This window comes from Festucalex cinctus, chromosome 17 (genome assembly GCF_051991245.1).
Source record: "Festucalex cinctus isolate MCC-2025b chromosome 17, RoL_Fcin_1.0, whole genome shotgun sequence".
NCBI classification, from domain to species: domain Eukaryota; kingdom Metazoa; phylum Chordata; class Actinopteri; order Syngnathiformes; family Syngnathidae; genus Festucalex; species Festucalex cinctus.
The window spans coordinates 16,558,294-16,582,283 of NC_135427.1; the positions used below are offsets into that span (position 1 = coordinate 16,558,294).

Sequence of the window (23,990 nt, forward strand, 5' to 3'; positions counted from 1 at the left end):
GCAAATTACCAAAACCTCCACAAAGTTTTTCCCTGAACTGCACCCTAATCCTAAAAGTGCTACTTCGTCTGTCCAAGCAGAACTGGACGAGGTGATGAAGCAGAGCTCGAATGCTAACAAGGTCGCTTTGGCCAACCAGCGTCTGGTCTGCACGCTAGGGAAGAACCTGGCCAACATGGAGCACTTGAGCAAACGCAACGCTGTAAGTTGTTGACGTTTTCTTCAAAATCAGTCAATTAAATGAAAACTACTGATTATCAAATTAATTGCCAACTATTTTAGAGCTGTCAAGATTAATCGACAAGTAATGGCTTATCAAATTACTCGCCAACTATTTTAATCATCGAATAATCGTTTGGAGCTTTTTTTTTTTTTTTTTTTTTTTTTTAAATTGTCCAAAAGCTCTGATTTCAGCATATCAACAGTAATTGATGAAAGACGACTGATTATCTTCTCTGTTTAATCAAAATAAGACATTTGCAAACATATTTTTACTTTGGAAAACAATGGCAGAACTGGTGACATAGTACATTAATCTACCTTTTTTTTTCTTTTTTTATTTTCTTTTTAATTTTCTTCAATTTAGCACTATATGAATACGAAGTACAAAATAAACACAAATTACTGGTTAATAAACAATAATCGGGGGGGAAAATGCTTTTGTAATACACATTAATGAAAAATTAAACTCATTTGCTCCCCAAAAAAACGTATATACGTTCTATTTTAAATCTTTTAAGTGTCCCAAAGACATATATTTATACTTTTTTGTTTTTGTTTTGTTTTTTGTTGTTTTTTTGTAATGCTAGAGCATACTAAAGGCTTTGATGCAGCCTCTCAACTGCTAGGAACGGTTGAAGAAATGGTAGTTATTACACAAACGGCCAGCATGTGGCTGCAGAGTATAAGAGATCAACCAGGGCCATGTTGAAAAAAAGCTCAAATACTCACTATTCTATTTAGGTTTGTGAATAATGATGAAACGTAGCTATTAGGGGTGTTAAAAAAAATCGATTCGGCGATATATCGCGATACTACATCGCGCGATTCTCGAATCGATTCAATAATCGGCAGAATCGATTTTCTTTTTTTTTTGGGGGGGGATTTTTTTTATTTTTATTTTTTTTAGGATTCGCACCTTGAGCATGGAAGAATGTTATATGAACGGAACATTAAGCCTTAATATTTTATTTTAATGCTGTTCAAACATGAAACAGATTACAACCTCTATAAGACTGAAATTTCAGATAAATAAATAATACATTTTCATATATATCTTACACTCTACAAGCTTACTGATTAGTATTTTCTAAATTTGAATGAAAAAAATCGCAACAATCGACTTATAAATTCGTATCGGGATTAATCGGTATCGAATCGAATCGTGACCTGTGAATCGTGATACGAATCGAATCGTCAGGTACTAGGCAATTCACACCCCTAGTAGCTATATTGCAATGCTAATTGTTGCAAAACGGAAACGGACAGAAATACACTAGACTTTAATCTTTCTTTTAGTAGGTTCCATGTTTTTAGAGCAATAAAACACAAAATTATGTGGTCCTTGCAAAATCAGTCCAAATCCAGTAAAACAGCTGGGAGTGAAGGGAATTTGTTGCTTCTGTGAAAATGTCTGCTGCTGGTTAATGACTAAAAATTAATCGATTCGAAAAATGTTTGATAGTGATAGCACTAAACTCTTTGCATACGCTGAATCTTTTCAATCCAAATTTTTGTCATTCCAGCCTCTCAATAATAAACGTTCTCAGATGTATTTATTTATTTTTGTGCTCTGATATTTTGTGTTTAATCCAAATAAAGGTTTACCTGTTTGACATCTATTAAACACGACACAAAAAGGAGAGAAGACACTCAGTTCAAGGCTCTAGAGGAGAAAGGAGAGGAACTGACTGATACAGTTCACTACTGCACTCTCTGCAAAAATCCCCTCCTCACCCTTTTAGTTGGTTTCCACGCCCCTAGTTACATGGGTGTTCTGACCCTAAAAATGCAAATGCCAGGCACAGTTTGCAACTTGGCACACACTTGTTTGTCTATGTCTGTGTGCGCATGTGAGTGAAAGATTGCTGAGTACGTGTGGTCAAGTTTGCAATCATTTCTTAACAGAAAACAGGCGGCCTCAGCAGACTGGCTCTAACCATTCTGCTGCTTTAGATGTTCTGGTTTTTGAGTCATCTTCTGTTAAGATAACATATAGCTAGGCTATATGAATGCGAGCGCAGAGCAGCATTGCAAGCAAATGTATGCTAACTTATTATTTACAATTATTCCTACAAAACCTTAGTAAATATCTGTTATCTCTTTGGGAAACGGATCCACATTTTTCACTTGTTATGAGCCAAACCGGTCGCTAACTTTTATAATGACATGGGCCGACTTTCATCCTGTTTTGCTCGACAGCTGGAGAAGCTTGGTTTGTTGGGCGAGCAAAAGCGCGGCTGCGGGGTCCGAGGCTCCGCCTTCTTCATGCTATCGATCCAGACCCATCTGCTGGGCTTGGAGCACCTCGGCGAAACCGAGCACCTGCTCACCGCCCAGCGAATTTTCACCATCCTGGAGGCTCCGCTGCTCGAAATCATCAAGGCGGACGACGCCCAGGTCAGCCCTTCTTTTGTCCGATGGCGCCCAAACGGATTTGTGATGCCTTGCAGCTTACAGTATGTGACCTTCAAACAGGAAGTCCCGCCTCCTGTCGCCCCCGCATCCTTCAGCGAGGCGCTGTCCTCGTACCTGAGCAAGTGCGAGCGGCAGCCCGGCAGGCGGCACGGGCAAGAGTACGGCCAGGTGATGATTTGGCTCCTCCGAGACTTCATCTCTTCTCTCGGGTGTCGCGACAACGCTTTTCAAGGTGGACCAAAGATTTACGTCACTTTTTGTTTTTTCTGCGACCTGCATCCTGACCTGCTCATTGGTTCTCTTTGTCAGCTGCTGTGTGGTGGAACCCGGAGAAGTTGGACACCAACACCTGCTGCTACCTGGGGCTCGTCATCCGCCTCTTTGCCGTCGTCATCGGCGGTGCCGGCGAGGGGCCGACGGCCGGCAGTTTTCGAGAGCTCATGAAGCTCCTGGTCAAGGTTTGATTTTTTACAATTTATGTCAACGAGTCCTTTATAAACAACCATTCAGTCGGCTAGTTGTTACCGGCAATGTTAATTTTGACAAGAAACTTAAATTTAGTTTTAGTTATATTCATTTTTACTCAAATTAATTAGTTTTAGTCATAATTTTAGTTTTAATCCAATTTTCGTCTACAAAAATAAAGAGCCATTTTAGTCGACAAAAAAGAGCCATTTTAAACGACTAAATTGACAGTTTACGTCTGTTTTTCTTCGGCTTGCATTTAAACTTTTATACAGAAAATTATGACACACCCATTTGTAACTGTAGTTTAACACGCAAAACACATTTAATACAGCGGTGTCTTTAGTAATTGTTTCAATGAAATATGTTGACAAGAAATTTTAATTTAGTTTCAATTATAGTCGTTTGACTAAAATGAATTAGTTTCAGTCATAATTTAGTCATCTGATTGTATTTTAGTTTTAATCTAATTTTAGTCGACGAAAATAAAGGTAAGTTTTAGTCGATGTAAAAGAGCATTTTTAGTCAACTAAATTGACAGTTGAGTCTATTTTTCTTCAGCATACATTTCAACTTTTATACAGAAAATTATCCCATCCATCCATTTTCTTGACCGCTTCCTCCTCACAAGGGTCGCGGGGGGTGCTGGAGCCAGCTGGCTTTGGGCAGTAGGCAGGGTACACCCTGGACTGGTCACCAGCCAATTGCAGTACAGAAAATTCTAACACATATTTGTAACTGTAGTTTAATGCGCAAGACACATTTTAATACAACGGTGTCTTTATGAATCGTTTCAATGAAACATGTTGAACTGACAATAATATAACTTAGTTTTCACCTAAATAAAAACAAAAAGTGCATCATTGCTTGAGATTAATCTGACAGCTGTACAATGAACTAAATAAAATTAAATACATTAATTAAAATAAATGACATTAAATCAAGTGCAGTGAACACTGAACTGTTGCCGTGTTTTGTTCTCCAACCCACATTTTGTTCCTTCTGATTGGATTTGTGAATTTTCATCACTGTTTTCATTTTAGTCACTGACCAAATTGTCAGTCAATTTTAGTTATTGTTTTTGTCTCGGTGAATGGCTTCTATTTTAGTTTTCGTTTAATTTTCGTCTGTGGAAAAAAATGTGATGAACATTATTGACAGAAATTTTTCATCAACGAAATTATCCCTGGAACAAAGACACAGAAACAAAAAAATAGGGCTGCACTTATCAAATATTTTTCATTGTACTGATTGATTAATTGAGTAATTGGATAAACATTCAATTTGTAATATTAAACAATAATACTAAGAAAATAAACATGTAAGGTGTAGTATTTTTTCATTTTTTTTTTAATTTATTTTTTTTTAAGTTCCACACTGTTGTATCTGTCACTTTGAATGTGTGTGGATTCAAAAGGTGGGGCCTGGCATGATGAGTGATGTGTGCGCCAGCAGATGAGTAGAATTTTTTTTGTTTTTCTCTTTTTCATTTTTTGGCATAGAGACATTTCACATTATATTTTTGAATTGTGAAATAAAGCTAAATATTGTACTTTTGTGTTGGTTATTATTATTATTATTATTATTATTATTTTTATCACAGGCAGATATCACAAGTTTCACTTCTCTGTCCCCTTTCATTTCTTTTTTTTTTTTTTTTTAAAGAATGAAATGAAATTCTAAATTGAAAATTGAATTGAGTTGGGCCCCCCCGCAGGTTCACCTGAGCGATGCGGCCATGCTCTTCAAGTTCCTGTGCATGCTGTGGGGTTATAGCGGCAACCACAGCGACCAGCTGGGTGTCCAGGTTGGCGCCGTCCTGCAGACCCAGGCGCTCTACATGGGCGGGGCTTTGCTGAGCGTCCAGCCTGCCCCGATGCTGGCAGAGCTCACTGGAGCCAACTCGCCTGGTAAATAAACAAACGCATTGAATACTGCTTGAATAATTGTCAGGTCAAAAGATGGGGGCCTTTTACAATTTGTTTGTGTGTTTGTTTATTTATTTTTATTTTATTTTTTTATTTTTTATTTTTTTGTGTTTTAGTGGTCCCGGCCTTGCTGTGCTGTTTGACCTCTCCCGTCCGAGAGGTGCGAAGGGCGTCAATCAGCGCTCTGCGCAGCCTATCAGGCGTCGACGACTCTCCCTTTCGGCCAATCGTAGCAAAGCTCCTGAATACTTCGGAGGAAATTGTCGCCGACCCGTCATACTTGAGCACGGTGGGTGAACTCCGCATTCTTCACGCAGCAACAATATATCGCTATCGCAACTTTGCTATACGGGCCAAGTATGTTCATGAATTGATAACTGCGATGTCGCGATGTTAAAATTGACTGACAAAATTGAATGACATATTGTCGTTGTCATGTCACGATATTAGAAACGGTACATCTGTTAAAAGGTGAGATTGTATTTCTGATGCTTAGTTCATCATCAGTTCAGTTTAATTTTGATTAGGAATGTTTTGGCCACTGCAGCAGTTATCACTCCCATAAATATACCAGAGCAAATATTTTTTTAACATCTTTGTTTCAGCCGAACACAGCATAGACCATAATACTTGGCGACGCTAAGCACATAAAAAGGCTGTTATGAACAAAAATGCAATATTGTGCTTTTTATTTTTCCAATGTGATTTTTTTTTAATGATGATTTATTTATTTTATTTTTTTATGACAAAAGCACAATTAAGAGGGGGGGGGGGGGGGGGGGTTAAAATGCTGATATGAAGAAAAACACAATATTGTGCTTTTTATTATTCCAATATGATTCATTTTAATTATTTATTTATTTAATGACAAAAGCATAATTAAAGGAAAAAATAAAATAAAATTCTGATATAAACAAAATATTGTGCTTTTTATTTTTCCAATTTTTTTTTATTTTTTTTTTATGATTTTTTTTTAAACTTGACAAAAGCACAATTACTGGGGGAAAAATGAAAATGCTGTTATGAACAAAAACACAATATTGTGCTTTTTAGTTTTCAGAGTGATTTTTTTATGATGATTTAAAAAAACAAAAAACACAATATTGTGCTTTTTATTTTTTTTCCCATTATGATTTTTTTTGTTAAAAACTTGACAAAAGCGCAATTACTGGGGAAAAAATAATAATAATGCTGTTAGGAAGAAAAAACAATATTGTGCTTTTTATTTTTCCAATAGGATTTTTTTTTTAAACTTGGCAAAAGCAGAATTGCTGGGAAAAACATTGTTATGAACAAAAACACAATATTGTGCTTTTTATTTTTCTAATATGATTTTTTTTAGAATGATTAAAAAAAACTTGACAAAAGCACAATTACGGGAAGAAAAAAATAAAAATGCTGTTATGAACAAAAACACAATATTGTGCTTTTTATTTTTCCAATATGATTTTTTTTTAATAGTTTTTTTTTTTAAACAACAAAAGCACAATTACTGGATAAAAAAACATATAGCACAAGGACATGCTGTTATTATTTTATGGAATTGTTGCATTGAGAGCGTCCTGACCTCTCGCTGTCATTTATTTTGTGTTGTTTTTTTGTTGTTGTCGATCAGGGGCAGATAACATAAATTTTACTTTTAAGGAATGAAATAATACAATTTGAATTGAAGATTTTAATTGTTTTAATTGACAATATTGTATTTTTTCTGCTGTACTGTGAGCTTTAATGTGGATATTCCCAAATATATTTGCTCTTCAAAATTATTAAAACTCATCAATTTTGCTCTTGCGGTGTAGAAATAATTGTGCCATTTAACACAGCTGTCAACCCGCAGGCTCTCGGTGGCTTTCATGAGATGTCTGAGTCGTCGAAAAGAAAGTCGTCCCCGCTGCAGGCGTCGATCAATCAGCTGCTGCTGAGCGTCCAAGCGCCTTGCTGCCCGTCCTATACCGCTGCTTGCCTGCTGAGGGCGCTGAGCCATGTCAACGGGCAGGTAAAGTGCAGCTGCCATCGGATTCTTGCGACCATCTGAGAGGCCCTCGCTCACACCTCCGCTCGCTCTGCTTTCCTCAGGCCGTCCTGTCAGCTCTGCTACCTGTGCTGGATCGGCTGCTCTACAGTGACCCCGACAGATCAGCCATGCTGCCAGACGAGACTCTCCTGTTGCAGCTCATCCTGGGCAAGTACAACGAGGCGGCGGCCCCTCTTCTGGCCTCTGACCGCAACTGCCTGGACTTGTTGGTGCGAGCCATGAAGACGTCCACAACGGCGCTGTCGGGCGCCCCCCTCAGCTGCCAGATCATCGCTTTGGAACAGGTCGGATAAGCTCGGATTTGGTCTGGGGGAGGCGGAGCAGCTTGCATTGTATTAATAAGTAATCTTTGAAGTTAATTGCCGTCGATTAGTCCACATGTCTGCACGTGTGTGAGTGCAGTGGAGGAGAGGATTTTAAAAAAAAAGTTATTTAAAAAAAAAAAAGTGTTTGTGTGAAGTCTGTTGTAAAAAAAAAATAGCCCATCAGTGATTGGATACTGTGTCTTGCTAAGGAAAAATTAAAACAGAGGAAGAATAAACATTTATTTACTTCTAAACTTAACATTGGTACATGTTTCTAAATGTACCAATTTCTCTATATTTTGTAGAATGTGTGACATGAAAAAATGCTGTTATTTTCCCCCCCAAATATTTCAAATAAGCACATTTAACACTGTATTTTTAATACTTGGATATTTTTACTCATATCGGCCCATGCTTATTTGTAAAGTTTCCCGGTGTGTCTGTGAAAGTGGCAACTTGCTCTGCAGTATGTGCATATTTTGACCAGGGTAAACCAGAAGAGATGCTAACAAACTCATTTTTTGCCATCCAGCATAATGAACATATCATATGGGTATACATATGACAGTTACAATAAAAATGCAAGTAAATTAATGTCAAATATTGGGATATGTATCTCCTTGAAGATCATGTATTGGGATTTGTATCACCTTGCTGACGTCATCCCGCAGATCACAAAGCCATTCTTCGCCGCCCTGGGTGACGAGAAGGTCCAGCAGAAGCTGCTGGCGGTCATGTTCGACCTGCTGGTGGACGGCAGGAGTCCCGCCCTCGCCGACGCCGTTGGCAGCGCCTTTAAAGCGGTGAGAGCTTGCTTGTCCTTTTGTCTTTCAAATGTAAAACTGGCGGTCTCCGTTCGTGTTCTCAACCCAAATCCAGTAACTGCACTTGGCACAGACCATTGATGCATAGTAAATAGGAGTGTGACGATAGAGCGATATCGTGATACTTTGACTTTCGATAGCATTTTCAGCCAAATATCTTATCTCAAAATATTAGATTATTTCCTCAGACCAAGTAAAAAAACAACAACAAAAAAACAAAAAACTAAACGCCATAATCAGCAATATTAAAATAATAAGAGGCTGGCAATATTTCAGTTGATTTGAAATGATTCCAGAATGTATGGCATTTTTGCTTATTTAATTGCATTGCAGAAAATAATGGACTTTACCACAATATTCTAATTTTCTGAGACAGTCCTGTGTGTGTGTGTGTATGTGTGTATATATATATATATATATATATATATATATATATATATATATATATATATATATATATATTAGGGGTGTGAATTGCCTAGTACCTGGCGATTCGATCCGTATCACGATTCATAGCTTTCGATTCGATACCGATTAATCCCGATATGAATTTACAAGTCGATTGTTGCAACTTTTCCTCAAATTAAGAAAATACCATTCAGTAAACTTGTACATGCACACTGTAAGATTTGTATGAAAATGTATTATTTATTGATCTCAAACTTGAGTCAGTGAGCCACTGTATTTAACAAACAGGTTGTAACGCATTGAAATAAAATATTAAGGCTTAATGTTCCATTAATATAACATTCTTCCATGCTTAAGGTGTGAAAGTTAGACGTTTTGTTGAATATTTTTCCATCAAAAAAGGATGTTAAAAAATCGATTCGGCTGCCTATTGAATAGATTTAAGAATAGCGTGCTGTAGTATCGCGATATATTGCCAAATCGATTTTTTTAACACCCCCTAGTGTGTGTGTGTGTGTGTGGGTGTGTGTGTGTGTGTGTGTGTGTGTGTGTGTGTGTGTATATATATATATGTGTGTGTGTGTGTGTGTGTGTGTGTGTGTGTGTGTGTATATATATATGTGTGTGTGTGTATATATATATGTGTGTGTGTGTATATATATATGTGTGTGTATGTGTGTGTATATATATATATGTGTGTGTGTATGTGTGTATATATATATATATATATATATATATATATATATATATATATATATATATATATATATATATAAAAGATTTATTATTTATTATTATCATTATTATTATTATTATTATTATTATTGTAGGATTAATTTGATCGTGGATTTATTACCTGAGCAATATATTGATAATCGCGGTAGCATCATATCGTGAGATAATCGTTATCGTGAGCCTTCATCGCATATCGCATCGTATCGTGAGGTAGCCAGAGGCTTTCACCCCTAATAGTACTCATTCATTGAACGCATTCTTAGCTTGTGCATGCCTTTTTAAAAACAGAAGTTCCATCAAAGTAGTTTCAAATGTTTGTAATCATCATGATGATCACATTTGTATTATTCTCCTTGTATGTTTAGATTGCAGTGGATGCTCAGTTGGTGGCTAACGAGCTAGCTCCTCCGGAAAAAGCCCAGGTCGCCGTCACGGTTCAGCAAACGCGCAGGAGCCGAATGATGCTCAGGTGCACTTCTTTGTCTTTTTATACGAGTACGAGTGGAAGTGCTTGAGGAAAAACCCGATTCACTTCGCAACAAGCAACAGGTTGGCAGAAAAAGAACCACGACTTTGCTTTGACATCCGCTAGCTTATGCTAACACATAATGGGAAACACCATATATGGGCTAATAAAGTTATAAGAGCGCATAAGCTGCCTAATATTTTGCATCCTTTCCAATTATTACTATACGTTTTTATGAAGTCAAATATCATGGAGTTCTATTTTTCTAATTAGAAAACACATTTACAAAAATGTTTTGCAGTTTTTCGAGGGCGTCTGAAACTATTTGAATAGCATTAGCAGTATATTCTTCTTGGCTGAGATAACAGCGAGGGGTGGAAACCTCGCGATAGGATACAATATGCGATACAAGGCTCACAATATGATGATACCACGATTATCAATATATTGTCCAGGTAGTAATAAATCCTCGATAATCTACGATAAAACTAATCGTAAAATATTATAAATAAATAATGAATACAAATAAAAAATCAAATAAAGATAAATAAAGAATTAATAAACAATACAAAATAATTCATTTTATAATAAAACTCATATAAATGTAATATAAATACATGATATAATATATAAATTTGATATATATAAAATAATAAATAAAAATAAATGTATAATACTAAAATGTTTTAGAAATTGTTTAATTTTATGAACTGACCTTTTTTTGTGTAACATTGCAAAAGTAAATAACTAAAATAAAATGCCTTAAATATTAAATCAAATTAAATCAATATTAACATTCCTCAGACATTGTGTGCTTCAAAAAGTCAAAACATAAAATATGAAAATGTTAAAATTGAAGATATAATGCATATTTTCATAGAAACGTATCCAAAAGTCAGTTGCTTGACAGATAAATGTCTTCCACAAGTAAAAGTAAGCTGATGAGTTTTCTTCACCTGAAGATTTCCGTCCATTTCCCCGCTACTCTTATGAGGCACTCCCGCTAGCGGCCTGCCAAGTAATTGCTCAATAAGTCATGAACAATGGAGCCGCTATAGTAGCTGTACATTAACTACAAATATCGCGATACGCGCGTAGATGTATCGATAATCTATTGGCAGACAAAGTATTACGATTTATCGCGATATCGATATATCGTCACACTCTTAATGACAAGCTGTCGTCCCCTCCTCAGGAAAGCCGACAAGAGCGGCGACGTACCTCCAGAAGGGGGCAACATTTCTTGGCAAAGAGTCACGCTGATCCTGGAGCTGCTGCAGCACAAAAAGAAGTTGAAGCGAGCCCAGATGTTGGTGCCGGTTCTGTTCTCGCTGCTCGCCAGGTAACATTTGAAAGACGCACACGGGAAGCGCCTAATTGGTTGATGCGACTCGATCGACCCCGTTTTGTTCCTCAGGAGCCTGGAAGCGTCTTCCGTGGAGGAACAGTCCAACATGGAGTACACCAAGCAACTTCTGCTCAGCTGCCTGCTCAACATCTGCAACAAAGTGGCACCGGAAGGGCAACCTTCTGGGCCAGGTGAGTCTGGCGGTAGTGGAATTAAACACCTTGAAGCCTCCCTGCCACTATACCAGTGATAATTTCGTCAACGAAACATTTTCATCATCGTTTTTGTCACAAATTTTTAGATTTTTTTTTTCCAGGCCAAAATGAAACGAAATATAAAATAGAAGCCATTCATTGCGACAATAACGACTGACAATTTCGTCAATGACTAAAACGAAAATGAAAACAACACGGTGAGGAAAATTCACACAATCCAACGTATGCTGAAGGAAAATATCGACTAAACTGTCAATTTAGTCAACTAAAATTGCTGTCTTCGTCAACTAAAACAAGGTTATTTTAGTTAACTAAAACTAAGGAAAAAAAATTAACTAAAACTAAAATTCAAAAAACAGTTTTGTTAAAATAAAATTAAAATGTAAATGCTTTTTAAAAAACGAAAATGAACTGAAACTATATTTTATGTTTACAAAACTAACTATAATGATAGATGTTAGTCTCTGGTAGGGGTGTTAAAAAAAATCGATTCGGCGATATATCGCGATACTACATCGCGCGATTCTCGAATCGATTCAATAATCGGCAGAATCGATTTTATTTTTTTATTTATTTTATTTTATTTTTTTTTTTTTTTTTAGGATTCACACCTTGAGCATGGAAGAATGTTATATGAACGGCACATTAAGCCTTAATATTTTTATTTTAATGCTGTTCAAACATGAAACAGATTACAACCTCTATAAGACTGAAATTTCAGATAAATAAATAATAAATTTTCATATAAATCTTACACTCTACAAGCTTACTGATTAGTATTTTCTAAATATGAATGAAAAAAAATCGCAACAATCGACTTATAAATTCGTATCGGGATTAATCGGTATCGAATCGTGACCATTCGTATCGGGATTAATCGGTATCGAATCGAATCGTGACCTGTGAATCGTGATACGAATCGAATCGTCAGGTACTAGGCAATTCACACCCCTAGTGTCTGGTAATTAATTTAATGCATGAGCCGTCGATTTATTTTTTATATTAACCGGAATAAGGACGTTTGAAAGTGTGTCACAGAAGTTACGTCATCTAGCAGCAGCCAATAGAAAACCATCTTCAATGACATCGATCCCATGGTGTTTTTGTTTTATTTTAATATTGCGCACAAGTAATACACATTTAAAAAAAAAAAAAAAAAACGGGGGGGAAATTAAAGCTAATACTAAAACTAGCAAAAATTAAACTAAATGAAGCATTAACTCATTCAAACCCAAAAACGTGTGAACACGTTTAATACTTTGTCCTTCACTCCCAAAAACGTATATACACGTTTTTAATGTGTTTTTATGCAAGAGCATAGAGAAGGCTTTGATGCATCTTATGACATGAAGCGATGGATTAAAGCAATGGTAGTTATTACAAAATATGGCCAGCAGGTGAAAGCACAGTGCAAGGGATTACCCAGGGCCATATTGCAACAAGCTCTTTTTGACAGCGTTTTCACCAGGATTGTGAATATTCTAATGCTAATGACTGCAAAACGAATGTACTTTTTTCCTGAGGAAAGAAGAGACTCTAATCTTTCTTTTGGTGGGTTCCATAATTTTTATATCAATAGAACACTATTCTGTGGGCCTTGCAAAATCAGTCAAAATCCAGTAACACAGCTGGGAGCCAAGGGGGTTGCTTCAGTCAAAATGTCTGCCAGTGAATGAGTTAAATAACGTCTAAAACTAATACACTGCATTTGTTTCTCAAATTTCCTCGCAAAGCAAAAAGAAACACAAACATGAGCTTGCATTTTGGAAATCTTTTTTTAATTATTTTTTGGGGTGCATCCAGACATCTTCGATGAAGACAAGTTCAGCGTGGAGCTGGTGGTCCAGTGCATCCGAGCGACTGACGTGCCGCAGACTCACCATCACGCTCTGCTGCTGCTGGGCGCTGTTGCCAACATCTTCCCCGTCAGCAGCTTGGACCGCCCGCCGTCTCATATTGGTCAATCGACCCTCGCTTTAACTTTTTTGTTTTTGTTTTTTGTTTTTTTTGTTTGTGCTTCCAAGGAGAAAGTTCTGCACAACATCATGCCCATCTTCACCTTCATGGGCGCCAACATCATGCGGCTGGACGACGCCTACAGCTTCCGAGTCATCGACCAGACGGTGCAGATGGTCATCCCGGCTCTGATCCAGGTCGATCAGGCTTATATCGTAGTTGTCTTTGACCATGTGCCGGTTGCGGTTAATCCAACGTCTCTTTGCCTCCACCCCCGCAGGCCGGCGGCCAGTCCGACGGCAGCGTGGACGCGGCGGTGACTAGGATCGTGCACGTCTTCGCCGACGCGCTGCCCCACGTGCCCGAGCACCGGCGGCTGCCCATCCTGGCTCAGCTGGTCGACACGCTGGGCCCGGCCCGCTTCCTCTGGGTCTTAATGCTCCTCCTGTTCAAGGTTCACACCACGCAGGCGTCCAGCTCAGAAAGCGAGAAGGCAAGGAAATTATTATTTTTTTTTTAATTTTTTTTTTTTTTTTCTCTTCTGCCTAGTGAGACAGGTTTTGTAATGAGGATGTTGTGGCGTGGTTGCTTGTTTAGGAAGCGGCTCTGGAGCGAGACATGGATTTCTGGATCGCTGTGTGTTGCCAGTTCGAGGTGGCTGAGCAGCTCACGTCGCTCATCAACATCCTGAACTTCCTCATCAAACTGCCGGATGATAAAGAGGACGGTGAGTACAGTGTTGCCCCGTTCATCGCGGGTGTTACGTTCCAAAAAGACTACCCACGATAATGGAAATCTCTGTTAATTTAAATAAAAAACTAATAATAATTAAAAAAAAAATCCTGTTAATTATATATATTTTTTCGTTTGTTTTTTCATTTTACTGATTTTTACTTTATTATAAATGCTTTTTCATTGATCATGTTCTTTTTTTTTTTTCATTTGCATTCATTTTTTCCATTAAAAGTACGTGGTTTTTTGTTTTTTTTATTATCTTATTGCAGTATACAGAACAGTATTTTTTTCAACTTGTATATTTTTTTTCATTTTGGTATGATTTTTAATTTATTGTGAATGTGTTTTCATTCATCATTTTTTTCATTTACAGTTATTTTATTCCATTAAAAGTGTTTTTTGTTTTTATTTGCTTATTACAGTATACAGCACAGTATTTTTTTCACATATTTTTTCGTTTTGGTATGATTTTTAGTTTATTGTGAATGCTTTTTCATTCATTCTTTTTTTTTTTATTTAGTCTTTTTTTTTCCATTAAAAGTTTGTTTATATTTTTTATTTACTTAATACAATATACAGCACAGTTTTTTTTCCACTTGTACGTGTTTTTTTTGTTTTTTTTTAATACGCTTTTTTTTTATTTTGGTATAATTTTTAGTTTATTGTGATTGCTTTTTCATTCGTCTTTTTTTTCTTCATTTACAGTCATTCTTTTCCCATTAAAAGTTTTTTTTTTTTTTTTATTTACTTATTATACAGCACAGTATATATTTTCAATCTCTGAAATTCAATGTCTTGGAAAAAAAGGTATGCTGTAAAAAATACAATTTTAGCCAATCTCATCATAATTTCATTAATATTTAATTTCTTTTTTTTTTTTCTCAGCAAAATTTTCACCCTGGCTCAGTAACGTTTGGCAAACACGTTGTTTCTTTAAATGACTGATTTTTCTGTCTTCAGCAGGTGCCATGGCCAAGCCCGCCACTGCCGCCGGCCGACGAGCAGCCAGGAAAAAGGAGGAGGAAGAAGAGGAGAAGGTGGAGGAGCTGATCTTCAGCGTGGAGGCCCACAGTGGCAAGGAGTTGAGACACTTCAAGTTCCTCTCCGTCTCCTTTATTGCTCAACTGCTCGGCTCGGCCAGCTTCATCGGGAAGGTGAGTGAGTGGGATCTCGATAATTTCACACAATTTTCACTCTTTTCACAATTTGTCTTTTTGTATTATTTATATGAAAATTAATGCTGGGAATTGGTCATCCAACTTGAATGTAGTGTTAATTTCGTCAACAAAAACTAAGCAAAAATCATTTCGTCAACTCACATTTTTCACCGGACTAAAACCCTTATTAACTCATTGACTCGCATCCATTTTCACCAAACCAAAGAATATTGTGTTCTATTGCTATAAAAACATGGAACCTACCAAAAGAAAGATTAGTCTCTTCTTTCATCAGGAAACAAAAGTATATTTGTCGCAGTTTCCGTTTTGTAGCAATTAACACTAGAATATAACTAAATTTCCTCGTTATTCACAAATCTGTTTAGAACTGTGGGGAAATCACCTTGTTTGGAGCACAGCCCTGGTTGATCTCTTATACTCTGCTGGCACCTCCTGGCCGTTTTTGTAATGACTTTTGTAATGACCATTGCTTCAACTGTTCTCTGCGGTTCAAAGCCTACGTCAAAGCCTTCTGTCTGCTCTAGCATAAAAACAAAACACAAACGCATAAATACGTCTTTGGGACACTTAAAACATTAAAAATAGAACATTTATACGTTTTGAGGAGCAAATGAGTTAATAAACAATAACTGGGACTAAATCAGTATGCATTTTCATCGACTAATGAAGACGAGACGAAAATGTCCTTCACTTCATAAAAACTGGACTAAAATCTACGGACATTTTAGTTCATGAACAAAAAACAAGACGAAAATGATGTGATTTTGTCTCTGCTAATCTATCTGCTTGTCCTGACAACAATTAGACTAAAACGTCGACAGTTTTTGTTGACTAAAACTAGATGCATAAAATTACTTTTTCTTTCACTAAAATAAAGACAAAATGGACTAAATAAAAAATGGGATGAGGTTGACTTATTATAATAAAAACTAACAAGCGTGACTGAAGTTGTACTAAATTTAATACATGGCAGACAAAATTAGCACTAGTTGAATGCGTTGTTTATTCCAGGTAGCGGACACTCAGGACAACGTCGATGGCATCTGCGCACACTCTCTCCAGCAGCTGCAGCAGCAGTGAGTTTGATTCACATCAATTCAAAGGAAAATCGAAAAAAATAAAATGGCCAGTTGATCCAAAATGATCCTTTTCATCCAGACTGCTGGAGGACAACCTGTGTTACATTCAGTGCGTCGCTCGCTGCGTGGAGGAGAATGCCGACAAGCCCATCGCAAAGTTTTGGAGAGTTCTGCTAAATAAATCCTACGACGTTTTGGATAAGGTGAGTGCTTTACAACACACCACACCAAAATGTGATTTAATTCTTTTTTTGTTGTTGTTGTTGTAAATTGAAATATGTGTATTGGGTTGAGTCAACAACACGTTTGTTCCCTTTCATCCTCCCCCAAGTTGAACGCTTTGTTGCCCACGGACACGTTCATCACGGTGATGAGGGGGCTGATGGCAAACCAGCTGCCGTCAGTGAGGCGGAAAGCCATGGAGCTGCTCAACAACAAGCTGCAGCACAAGACGCAGTGGGCAGAGCAACAGGTATCGGAGATAAAAGGGAAAGACGATCGAAATGAATAGAAAAGTAAACGTGCCGTGTCCAAATGTCTCCCCACTCAGTGTTAATTTTGTCAATTTTGTTTTTGTTGACTAAAACTAGATGAATAAAATAGTTTGCTTGGACTAAAATGCTCGATTTATAGTCAACTAAAAATAGACTAAATAAAAATGGGTTGAGGTTGAGTAACTGATTAAAAAGGAACAAGCGTGTTTGAAACTGACTAAAACTGAGACTAAATAAAAAAAAAAAAAGATGGCGGATAAAATACTCCCCTCTGCAGGTCAGCGTCCTGTTAGAACTCATCGGGGACCTCCTGGCCATCGTGGGCAACGCGGCGGCAGCGCCGTCTGAGCAGGCCATCAACCGGCAGACGGCGCTCTACAGCCTCAAGCTCCTGTGCCGCCTCTTGGGCCCGACTCACCAGGAGGCCTTCGTCCCCGTCCTGCTGCGCGGGGTCGAGATCGCCGCGTCGCCGAGCGAAGAGAAGAACGTGACAGCCAGCGCTCTGCTGTGCGTCGCCGAAGTGGTCGGCGCCCTCAAGGCCCTCGCCATCCCGCAGCTGCCGAGGTTCGTGCCGCACGCCAGCGTCGCCAAGTTCCTTTTCACGGGATGTTGTGAAAGGTCAAATGTTGCAACAATCCGTCAGCATCAGTGCATGTGGCCCCACCTCCTTGCAGGTTGATGCCGGCCGTGCTGCACGTGCTCACCGACAGGAAGGATCTGCTGACCAATGATATTTATTTGCTGAGCGCCGTCACCGCCCTGCAGCGCGTCGCTGAGACGCTGGCTCACTTCATCAGCCCCTACTTGCAGGACACCACCTTGCAGGTTTGTTTAAATCAGTTTCCCAGACATTAAAACGACGGGTGTCAACATTAGTGAGTTAATTTTTAGTTCATTTAAAGTTCTTTTAACTCCACTAATTTTTTTTTAACGCACATATAACGCCTGTACTGGGGGGAATTCCAGTCGCAACGCAGCAAACACGTCTACGTCCAAATTTAGCCGTAATACATTTAATAATAATGCGTATATTTGTGGAGACTGGTTTCAACTTGTATTTTACGATTTAAAAAATGTGCAGAATTTCACAAGTTACTTCGTGTTAAAGATTAGATAGCTCTGAACTTGTTCACTCGCCGCCACTTTCATAGAAGCAATCCCAGCCGTCTTTTTTACTGGATTTTGACTAATTTTGCAAGGCCCCCAGAATATTGTCTTCTGTTGCTATAAATACATAAAAGAAAGATTAAAGTCTCTTCTTTCATCAGGAAAAAGGCAAATTTCTATCTGTTTCTGTTTTGCATCAATTAGCATTTGAATAGAGACAAGTTTCATCACTAGTCACAAATCACAAAGCAATTGAGCTTTTTTTCATCATGGTCCTGGCTGATCTCTTATACTCTGATGCCAACTGCTGGCTGTTTGTGTAATAACTACCATTTCTTCACCCGTTTTTTTGAAATTTATAGCTTGCATCAAAGCCTTCTGTATGCTGTAGCGTAAAAACCCCATAAAAAAAATGTATAAATATGTCTTTGGGACACTTAAAACATTTAAAATAGAAGTTATTTATACGTTTTTGGAAGCAAATTAGTTAATATGGAAAGAAAAATCCCCTGAGCTGTCACTGTCTCACGGTATCGAATCGTGACCACTAGGCAAGTCATACCCCTACAATTATGCCATCTAGTGGCAGAAAAAATGAATTATGAAATTACTGTATCAGTGACTAAAAGATGCAGACATATTTCTTAGTTTAGTTTTTTCCACTTTAACAGGAGTATGAAAACTTAGAAAACATTTATTTTAGATTTCATTGTACATTTAGAACATATAAAATTTGCAATTTATCATGAGTTAACTTATTGAAGTCATGCGATTAATTACGATTAAAAATGTTAATCGCCTGATACCCGTAATTAAAATATCTGCAATTATTTTAGGGATGCCTGAAACCACTTTTTTTTTTAAATATATATATAAATAAACCAATATCAGTATGATTAGTTACTCTTGACTGACTAATTGAAATACGGCCATTATAGGCTCGAATCGATCCCGAAAGCTGTTATTAGTACTTTCCCATCTCCAGATCCTTGTGTCATCAATAAATTCTAATCTTGGAACCAGTGCCGTGAAATAGATCTTTCAGAAATCCCTTTCAGGTGTGTTGGCTGACGCGTCTCCTGGAGGGTTCTCCGCCTTCTTCCTCATCCACAGCCAATCAGCTGTCTGCGCGTCTGGCCTCGCTCCGGAGCGCTCTGGCCACCAAGCTGCCCCCCAGGGTCCTCCTGCCCGTCCTGACCAAGTGTTACAGCATCTTGGTGGCGGACAAGAAGGTGCGTGAAAAGAAAATGCATATGTGAAAGGAATGAGGGTGCCAGCAGTCTCTGACCAGAGTGCTTCCCCTCTCAGGACCAGTTGGAGGCGCTGATGAGCATCCTCAAGGACCACGTGGGCCACATGGAGAGAGAGCAGCTCACCTTCCACCAATCGGAGCTCACCGGCTTCTTCCTGGCCGCCCTGGACTTCAGAGCCCAATTCTGCCAGGTTTGTTGAGCGGTCTCGTCCGTCCGTCCGTCCGTCCGTCCGTGGGATCCTTCTGACGTTTCGCTTGGCGCAGGGCGACCTGGCGAGGACGGCTCAGATCGAGGGCAGCGTGATCGACTGTTTACTGGTCATGGTGATGAAGCTGTCCGAAGTCACCTTCAGGCCGCTCTTCTTCAAGGTGACGCCAGAGGGTTTTAAAGGGTTACTCCACTTATTTAGCCCATTATAGCAATAAAAAGTTAATATTTTGTCTATAATTAATTTGATACTTTCATTATTTTTCACGTACAATTAGTACCTTTAAAAACACATTTTGCAACTTGCTGTCGACTGAAAATGTAACCAATATTAACATGCTATTTATTAGTAAACATTTTCACATTTAATATTTTATTTAAATCATGTTCATAGTTATTTTCAATTTCATTATAAATAATAAAAAAAATAATAATCACAATCTGTAAATATTGACATGCTATTTATTAGTAAGCATTTTCAGATTTAACATTTTTATTTAAATCATGTTCATGGTTAATTTTAATTTCATGACAAATAATTAAAAAAAAATAATAATAATCACAAGGTATTCTTAAAACGAGCTACAGTATGTTCTAGAGATGTAACGATAAGCACGATATTGTGATATTAAAACTGCCACAATATTGTCATCGTCATGTTCGTGATATTTAAATGCAACACGCCTGTTAAAAAAAAAATAAAAAGTGAGGTTGATTTCCATTTGTGCAGTTCTAGCACCCTCTCGTGGCTAGTTTTTTAGTGTAATTTAATTTTCATTAGGGTTGTTTTGGCCCTTCTATGTTTAAAATCTACACTAATTGATTGTGCTTTTTTTTTTCTTTTTTTTTTAAACAATATTGTGACCGCTTATAAATATCACCAACCTCCCCACAATACCGTGATAATTACCGTATCGTGAGCTTCATATTGTGATAATATGTATCGTATCGTGATGTTACATACGCATAACTCATCTAAAAACGAGCTCACAGTTTTAAATATTTGTTTAATTGATTGGTTTTAATTGATCTCATTAATAATTTAATTTACTGTAAATATTGACATGGTATTTATTAGTAAACATTTTTACATTTAACATTTTTAATTAAATCATGTTAATGGTTCATTTTAATTTCATTCTAAATAATAATGAATAATAATTAATTTTATTATAATAATAATAATAATAATAATGGATAATTAATTTTTTGTTACCTCATCCAAAAACAAGCTCACCGTTTTCAATTTGTTTAAATGATTAGTTTAATTAATTGATCCCAATAATTTAATTTACTGTAAATATTGACACTATTTATTAGTAAACATTTTTTCATTTAACATTTTTAATTGAATCATGTTCATTTTAATTGCATTATAAATAATAAAAATAATCACAAACTATTCTTAAAATGAATTTTTTTGTTATTGTTACCTCATCTAAAAACGAGATCACAGTTTTAAATTTGTTTAATTGATTGGTTGATTGAATTAAATAGCAGCTAGATATTGATTTAATTTTTATTTTCCAACTCTGGCGAGATGAAAGTGAAGATTTTTTGCCTTTGTTTCCTCCAGCTGTTCGACTGGAGTAAATCGGGCGGGAAGGAGCGTCTGCTGACGTTCTTGCGCCTGTCCGACTGCATCGCCGAGCGCCTCAAAGGTCTCTTCGTCCTCTTCGCCGGAAACCTAATCAAACCCTTCGCCGACCTTCTTCAGCAGACCAACATCTCCAAGACGGGTGAAGCGTGCTTCTTTTTTTTTTTTTTTTTTTCGTTAGTTATATATTGAAATTTGGAACTGTATCAAAGCCATTGGCTTGACTGTCAGCCATGAATGAGAACTAGTTGCCATATCCCAGCCACTGCGTCGCAGTTTATCCGGGTTCAGCGGGTCGAATGGTATCATACGATTAACATTTGTTTTCTTTCCCGCCATGAACTGGTCATTTGTCTCCGTTGTTCAGATGAGCCGCTGTTCGATTCGCAGCGCGGCGCCGAGAAGAGCAACCTGCTGCTATGCTGCGTGCTGGACTGCCTGCACAAAATCTTCTTGTACGACACGCAGCGCTTCCTCAGCAAGGAGCGAGCCCAAGCCCTCCTGGTGCCCCTCGTCGACCAGGTGTTGACTTCAGGAGATTTTTATTTATTTTTTTAAGAGTTTATAAATCTAACATAGTTATTGCTTATTGGGAATTAACCAATGCATTACATTTTTTTCATGAATATGTAAAATTATTTTACTTTTTTTTTTTTCCCCTAAAAATTCAATTAGTGATAGACCGATATGGTTTTTTTTCCTTTTTTTTTTTTTTTTTTTTTTTCTCTCTTTAAAAATATATTGACAGATTTGTTAAAAAAAAAATAATAACAAAATGCATTTTAAACTAGTAAGCACATCCTTAAAGTTTTCTACTGTAAATAAAGTTTTCCAAAATTTCAGCATACGGTAATTTCTTTATTTAAAAAAAGTAAAAAGTGGAGGGAGTTCTTTTTTTTTTCTTCTTTTAAAATATATTGACAGATTTGTTTACTACTACTACTAATAATAATAATAATATTATTATTATTATTATTATTATTATTATTATTAACAACAACAACAACAACAAAATGGATTTTAAACAAGTAAACACGTCCTTAAAGTTTTCGGCTGTAAATAATTTTCCAAAATTTCAACATAATTTCTTTATTTATTTAAAAAAAAAAAAAAAAAAAAAAAAGGATAGTGTACGAGTTACTATTTTTACAAAGTGGAAATTTAAATAGATCCATAAACGATAATCGATATTCCAAGCCGATATTCATCTGCAGTGAAAGAGAAAATATTAGTGTTAAACTTTTTCTTTTAAAATATATCAAAAGATTTGTGTTAAAAAAAAAAATATATATATATATATATATATAAAGCAAAATTAATAAAAAAAAAAAAAAAAAAAAAAGTAAACACAATCCTAAAGTTTTCTACTTTAAATCAAGTTTTCCAAAATTTCAACATAATGTCTTTATTTATTTTTTAAAAATAAAAAGTGTAGGGAGTTCCTATTTTTAATAGAATAAAAATTTAAATGGCTCCATAAATGAAAAGTTCATTGCATCTGAATGTAGCTAATTTGAGATTTTAATCATGGTTCCTTTAAAATAATTCTTGGCAGTGAAAAATTGTCTGAATATGTTCCAAATGTATTTTTACAAGTAAAAACTGTCTGTGAACATCTTACAATTCCTGATGGAAAACCCCAAATTGGCTACGTTCGCAAGCAGTTGCTGCTCAGTGACATACAAGCTCTTAAAGGCCTTCACGTTCATAAAAAGGCAGATGCCGATATTTGGCATTTTTGACAAATAATCGGTCTATCCCTAAATTCAATAGATAAATTATTTCATGAGCCAAAAAGGTCACATTTAGATGAAAATCAATCTAAATGACGGCGACATCCGGATTCATTTAAATGCTGGGTGGGCCTGATTAATTAAAGCAAAAAATTTTTGTCATTGTTGTGCGTGCGTGTCAGCTGGAGAACAGACTTGGCGGCGACGAGGAGTACCAGCAGAGGGTGACCAAGCACCTTCTCCCGTGCGTGGCTCAGTTTGCCGTGTCGCTGGCGGACGACGCCCAATGGAAAACGCTCAACTACAACATCCTGCTGAAGAGCAGACACACAGACGCTAAGGTGTGACGGCTCTCCGGCGAGCTTCCCCTTCCCCTTTTCGTGACCACCACGCTCAAAACAGGAAGTTGACTCTGCCTTCCTCCTCCTTTTTACTCCCTCCCCTCAGGTGCGCTTCTCCTCGCTGCTGATGCTGATGGAGCTGGCGGCCAAACTGAAGGAAAACTACGTGGTGCTGCTTCCGGAGACCATACCTTTCCTGGCCGAACTCATGGAGGGTCAGTCGTTCTCAAAAATAGCATTCAAAATGCGTGAATAGGCAAAAAAATTTATTTTGTGAGGGGGTGTATAATTCCGTTCACAGACTAGGAGTGTGACGATATATCTATCGCGATAAATCGTGATACTTTGTCTCCCGATAGATTATCAATTAGGGCTGGACAATATGTAAAAAAATATCGATATCGGCGATATTGGCCTGTGCAATATACAGTACATATCGCAAAGACATGCAATAATTTGATACGGAATTTTATGCTTTTATCTGAGTTTGACCAGTCAGACTGTCATGTTGACCTGTTTGACATTTATTAAACATGACCAAAAAATGAGCAAAGACACTCAGTTCGAAGCTCGAGAGGAGAAGGAACTGACTGATACAATTCACTACTGCACTCTCTGAGGGGGGGAATCCCCTCCTCACCCTCTTTTTAATTTGGTTTCCACGCCCCTAGTTCCAATCCTAATAAATACAAATGCAAAACATAGTTGGAACACAGTGTACTGGACGAAAATGTGCGCGCGGTCATCCAATAGTTGAACATTATCGAGAGGTAATTACAATTAAGAATACATTGAGTTTGATTACGATACTCCGATTATCGATATATTGTTCAGGTATATAATAATAATAATAATAATAATAATAATTAAAAAAGTATATATATAACATAATAAACATAAGCTCATGAGTCCTCTTCGCCTGAAGACTTGCGTCCATTTACACG

General features: G+C 37.1%; 1 protein-coding gene across 4 annotated transcripts in view; it reads left to right on the plus strand.

Annotated features, from left to right (window-relative positions):
• Nucleotides 1-23,990, plus strand: part of heatr1 (HEAT repeat containing 1) — a 33,958-nt gene that overhangs the window by 8,531 nt on the left and 1,437 nt on the right. For 3 of the 4 annotated variants that reach the window (XM_077501749.1, XM_077501748.1, XM_077501747.1), the window contains exons 16-44: nucleotides 81-202; nucleotides 2,422-2,619; nucleotides 2,698-2,869; nucleotides 2,947-3,095; nucleotides 4,820-5,012; nucleotides 5,147-5,319; nucleotides 6,868-7,026; nucleotides 7,107-7,349; nucleotides 8,042-8,173; nucleotides 9,703-9,806; nucleotides 10,999-11,145; nucleotides 11,221-11,342; nucleotides 13,170-13,291; nucleotides 13,391-13,519; nucleotides 13,603-13,815; nucleotides 13,920-14,049; nucleotides 15,018-15,211; nucleotides 16,247-16,311; nucleotides 16,394-16,517; nucleotides 16,646-16,786; nucleotides 17,086-17,372; nucleotides 17,483-17,633; nucleotides 18,974-19,147; nucleotides 19,224-19,358; nucleotides 19,432-19,536; nucleotides 20,952-21,114; nucleotides 21,340-21,494; nucleotides 22,888-23,046; nucleotides 23,153-23,261. In XM_077501749.1, coding sequence (XP_077357875.1) covers nucleotides 81-202; nucleotides 2,422-2,619; nucleotides 2,698-2,869; nucleotides 2,947-3,095; nucleotides 4,820-5,012; nucleotides 5,147-5,319; nucleotides 6,868-7,026; nucleotides 7,107-7,349; nucleotides 8,042-8,173; nucleotides 9,703-9,806; nucleotides 10,999-11,145; nucleotides 11,221-11,342; nucleotides 13,170-13,291; nucleotides 13,391-13,519; nucleotides 13,603-13,815; nucleotides 13,920-14,049; nucleotides 15,018-15,211; nucleotides 16,247-16,311; nucleotides 16,394-16,517; nucleotides 16,646-16,786; nucleotides 17,086-17,372; nucleotides 17,483-17,633; nucleotides 18,974-19,147; nucleotides 19,224-19,358; nucleotides 19,432-19,536; nucleotides 20,952-21,114; nucleotides 21,340-21,494; nucleotides 22,888-23,046; nucleotides 23,153-23,261 — 4,470 coding nt within the window. The remainder of the gene's footprint in view (nucleotides 1-80; nucleotides 203-2,421; nucleotides 2,620-2,697; nucleotides 2,870-2,946; nucleotides 3,096-4,819; nucleotides 5,013-5,146; nucleotides 5,320-6,867; nucleotides 7,027-7,106; nucleotides 7,350-8,041; nucleotides 8,174-9,702; nucleotides 9,807-10,998; nucleotides 11,146-11,220; nucleotides 11,343-13,169; nucleotides 13,292-13,390; nucleotides 13,520-13,602; nucleotides 13,816-13,919; nucleotides 14,050-15,017; nucleotides 15,212-16,246; nucleotides 16,312-16,393; nucleotides 16,518-16,645; nucleotides 16,787-17,085; nucleotides 17,373-17,482; nucleotides 17,634-18,973; nucleotides 19,148-19,223; nucleotides 19,359-19,431; nucleotides 19,537-20,951; nucleotides 21,115-21,339; nucleotides 21,495-22,887; nucleotides 23,047-23,152; nucleotides 23,262-23,990) is intronic. The other variant, XM_077501751.1, reaches the window with a different exon arrangement.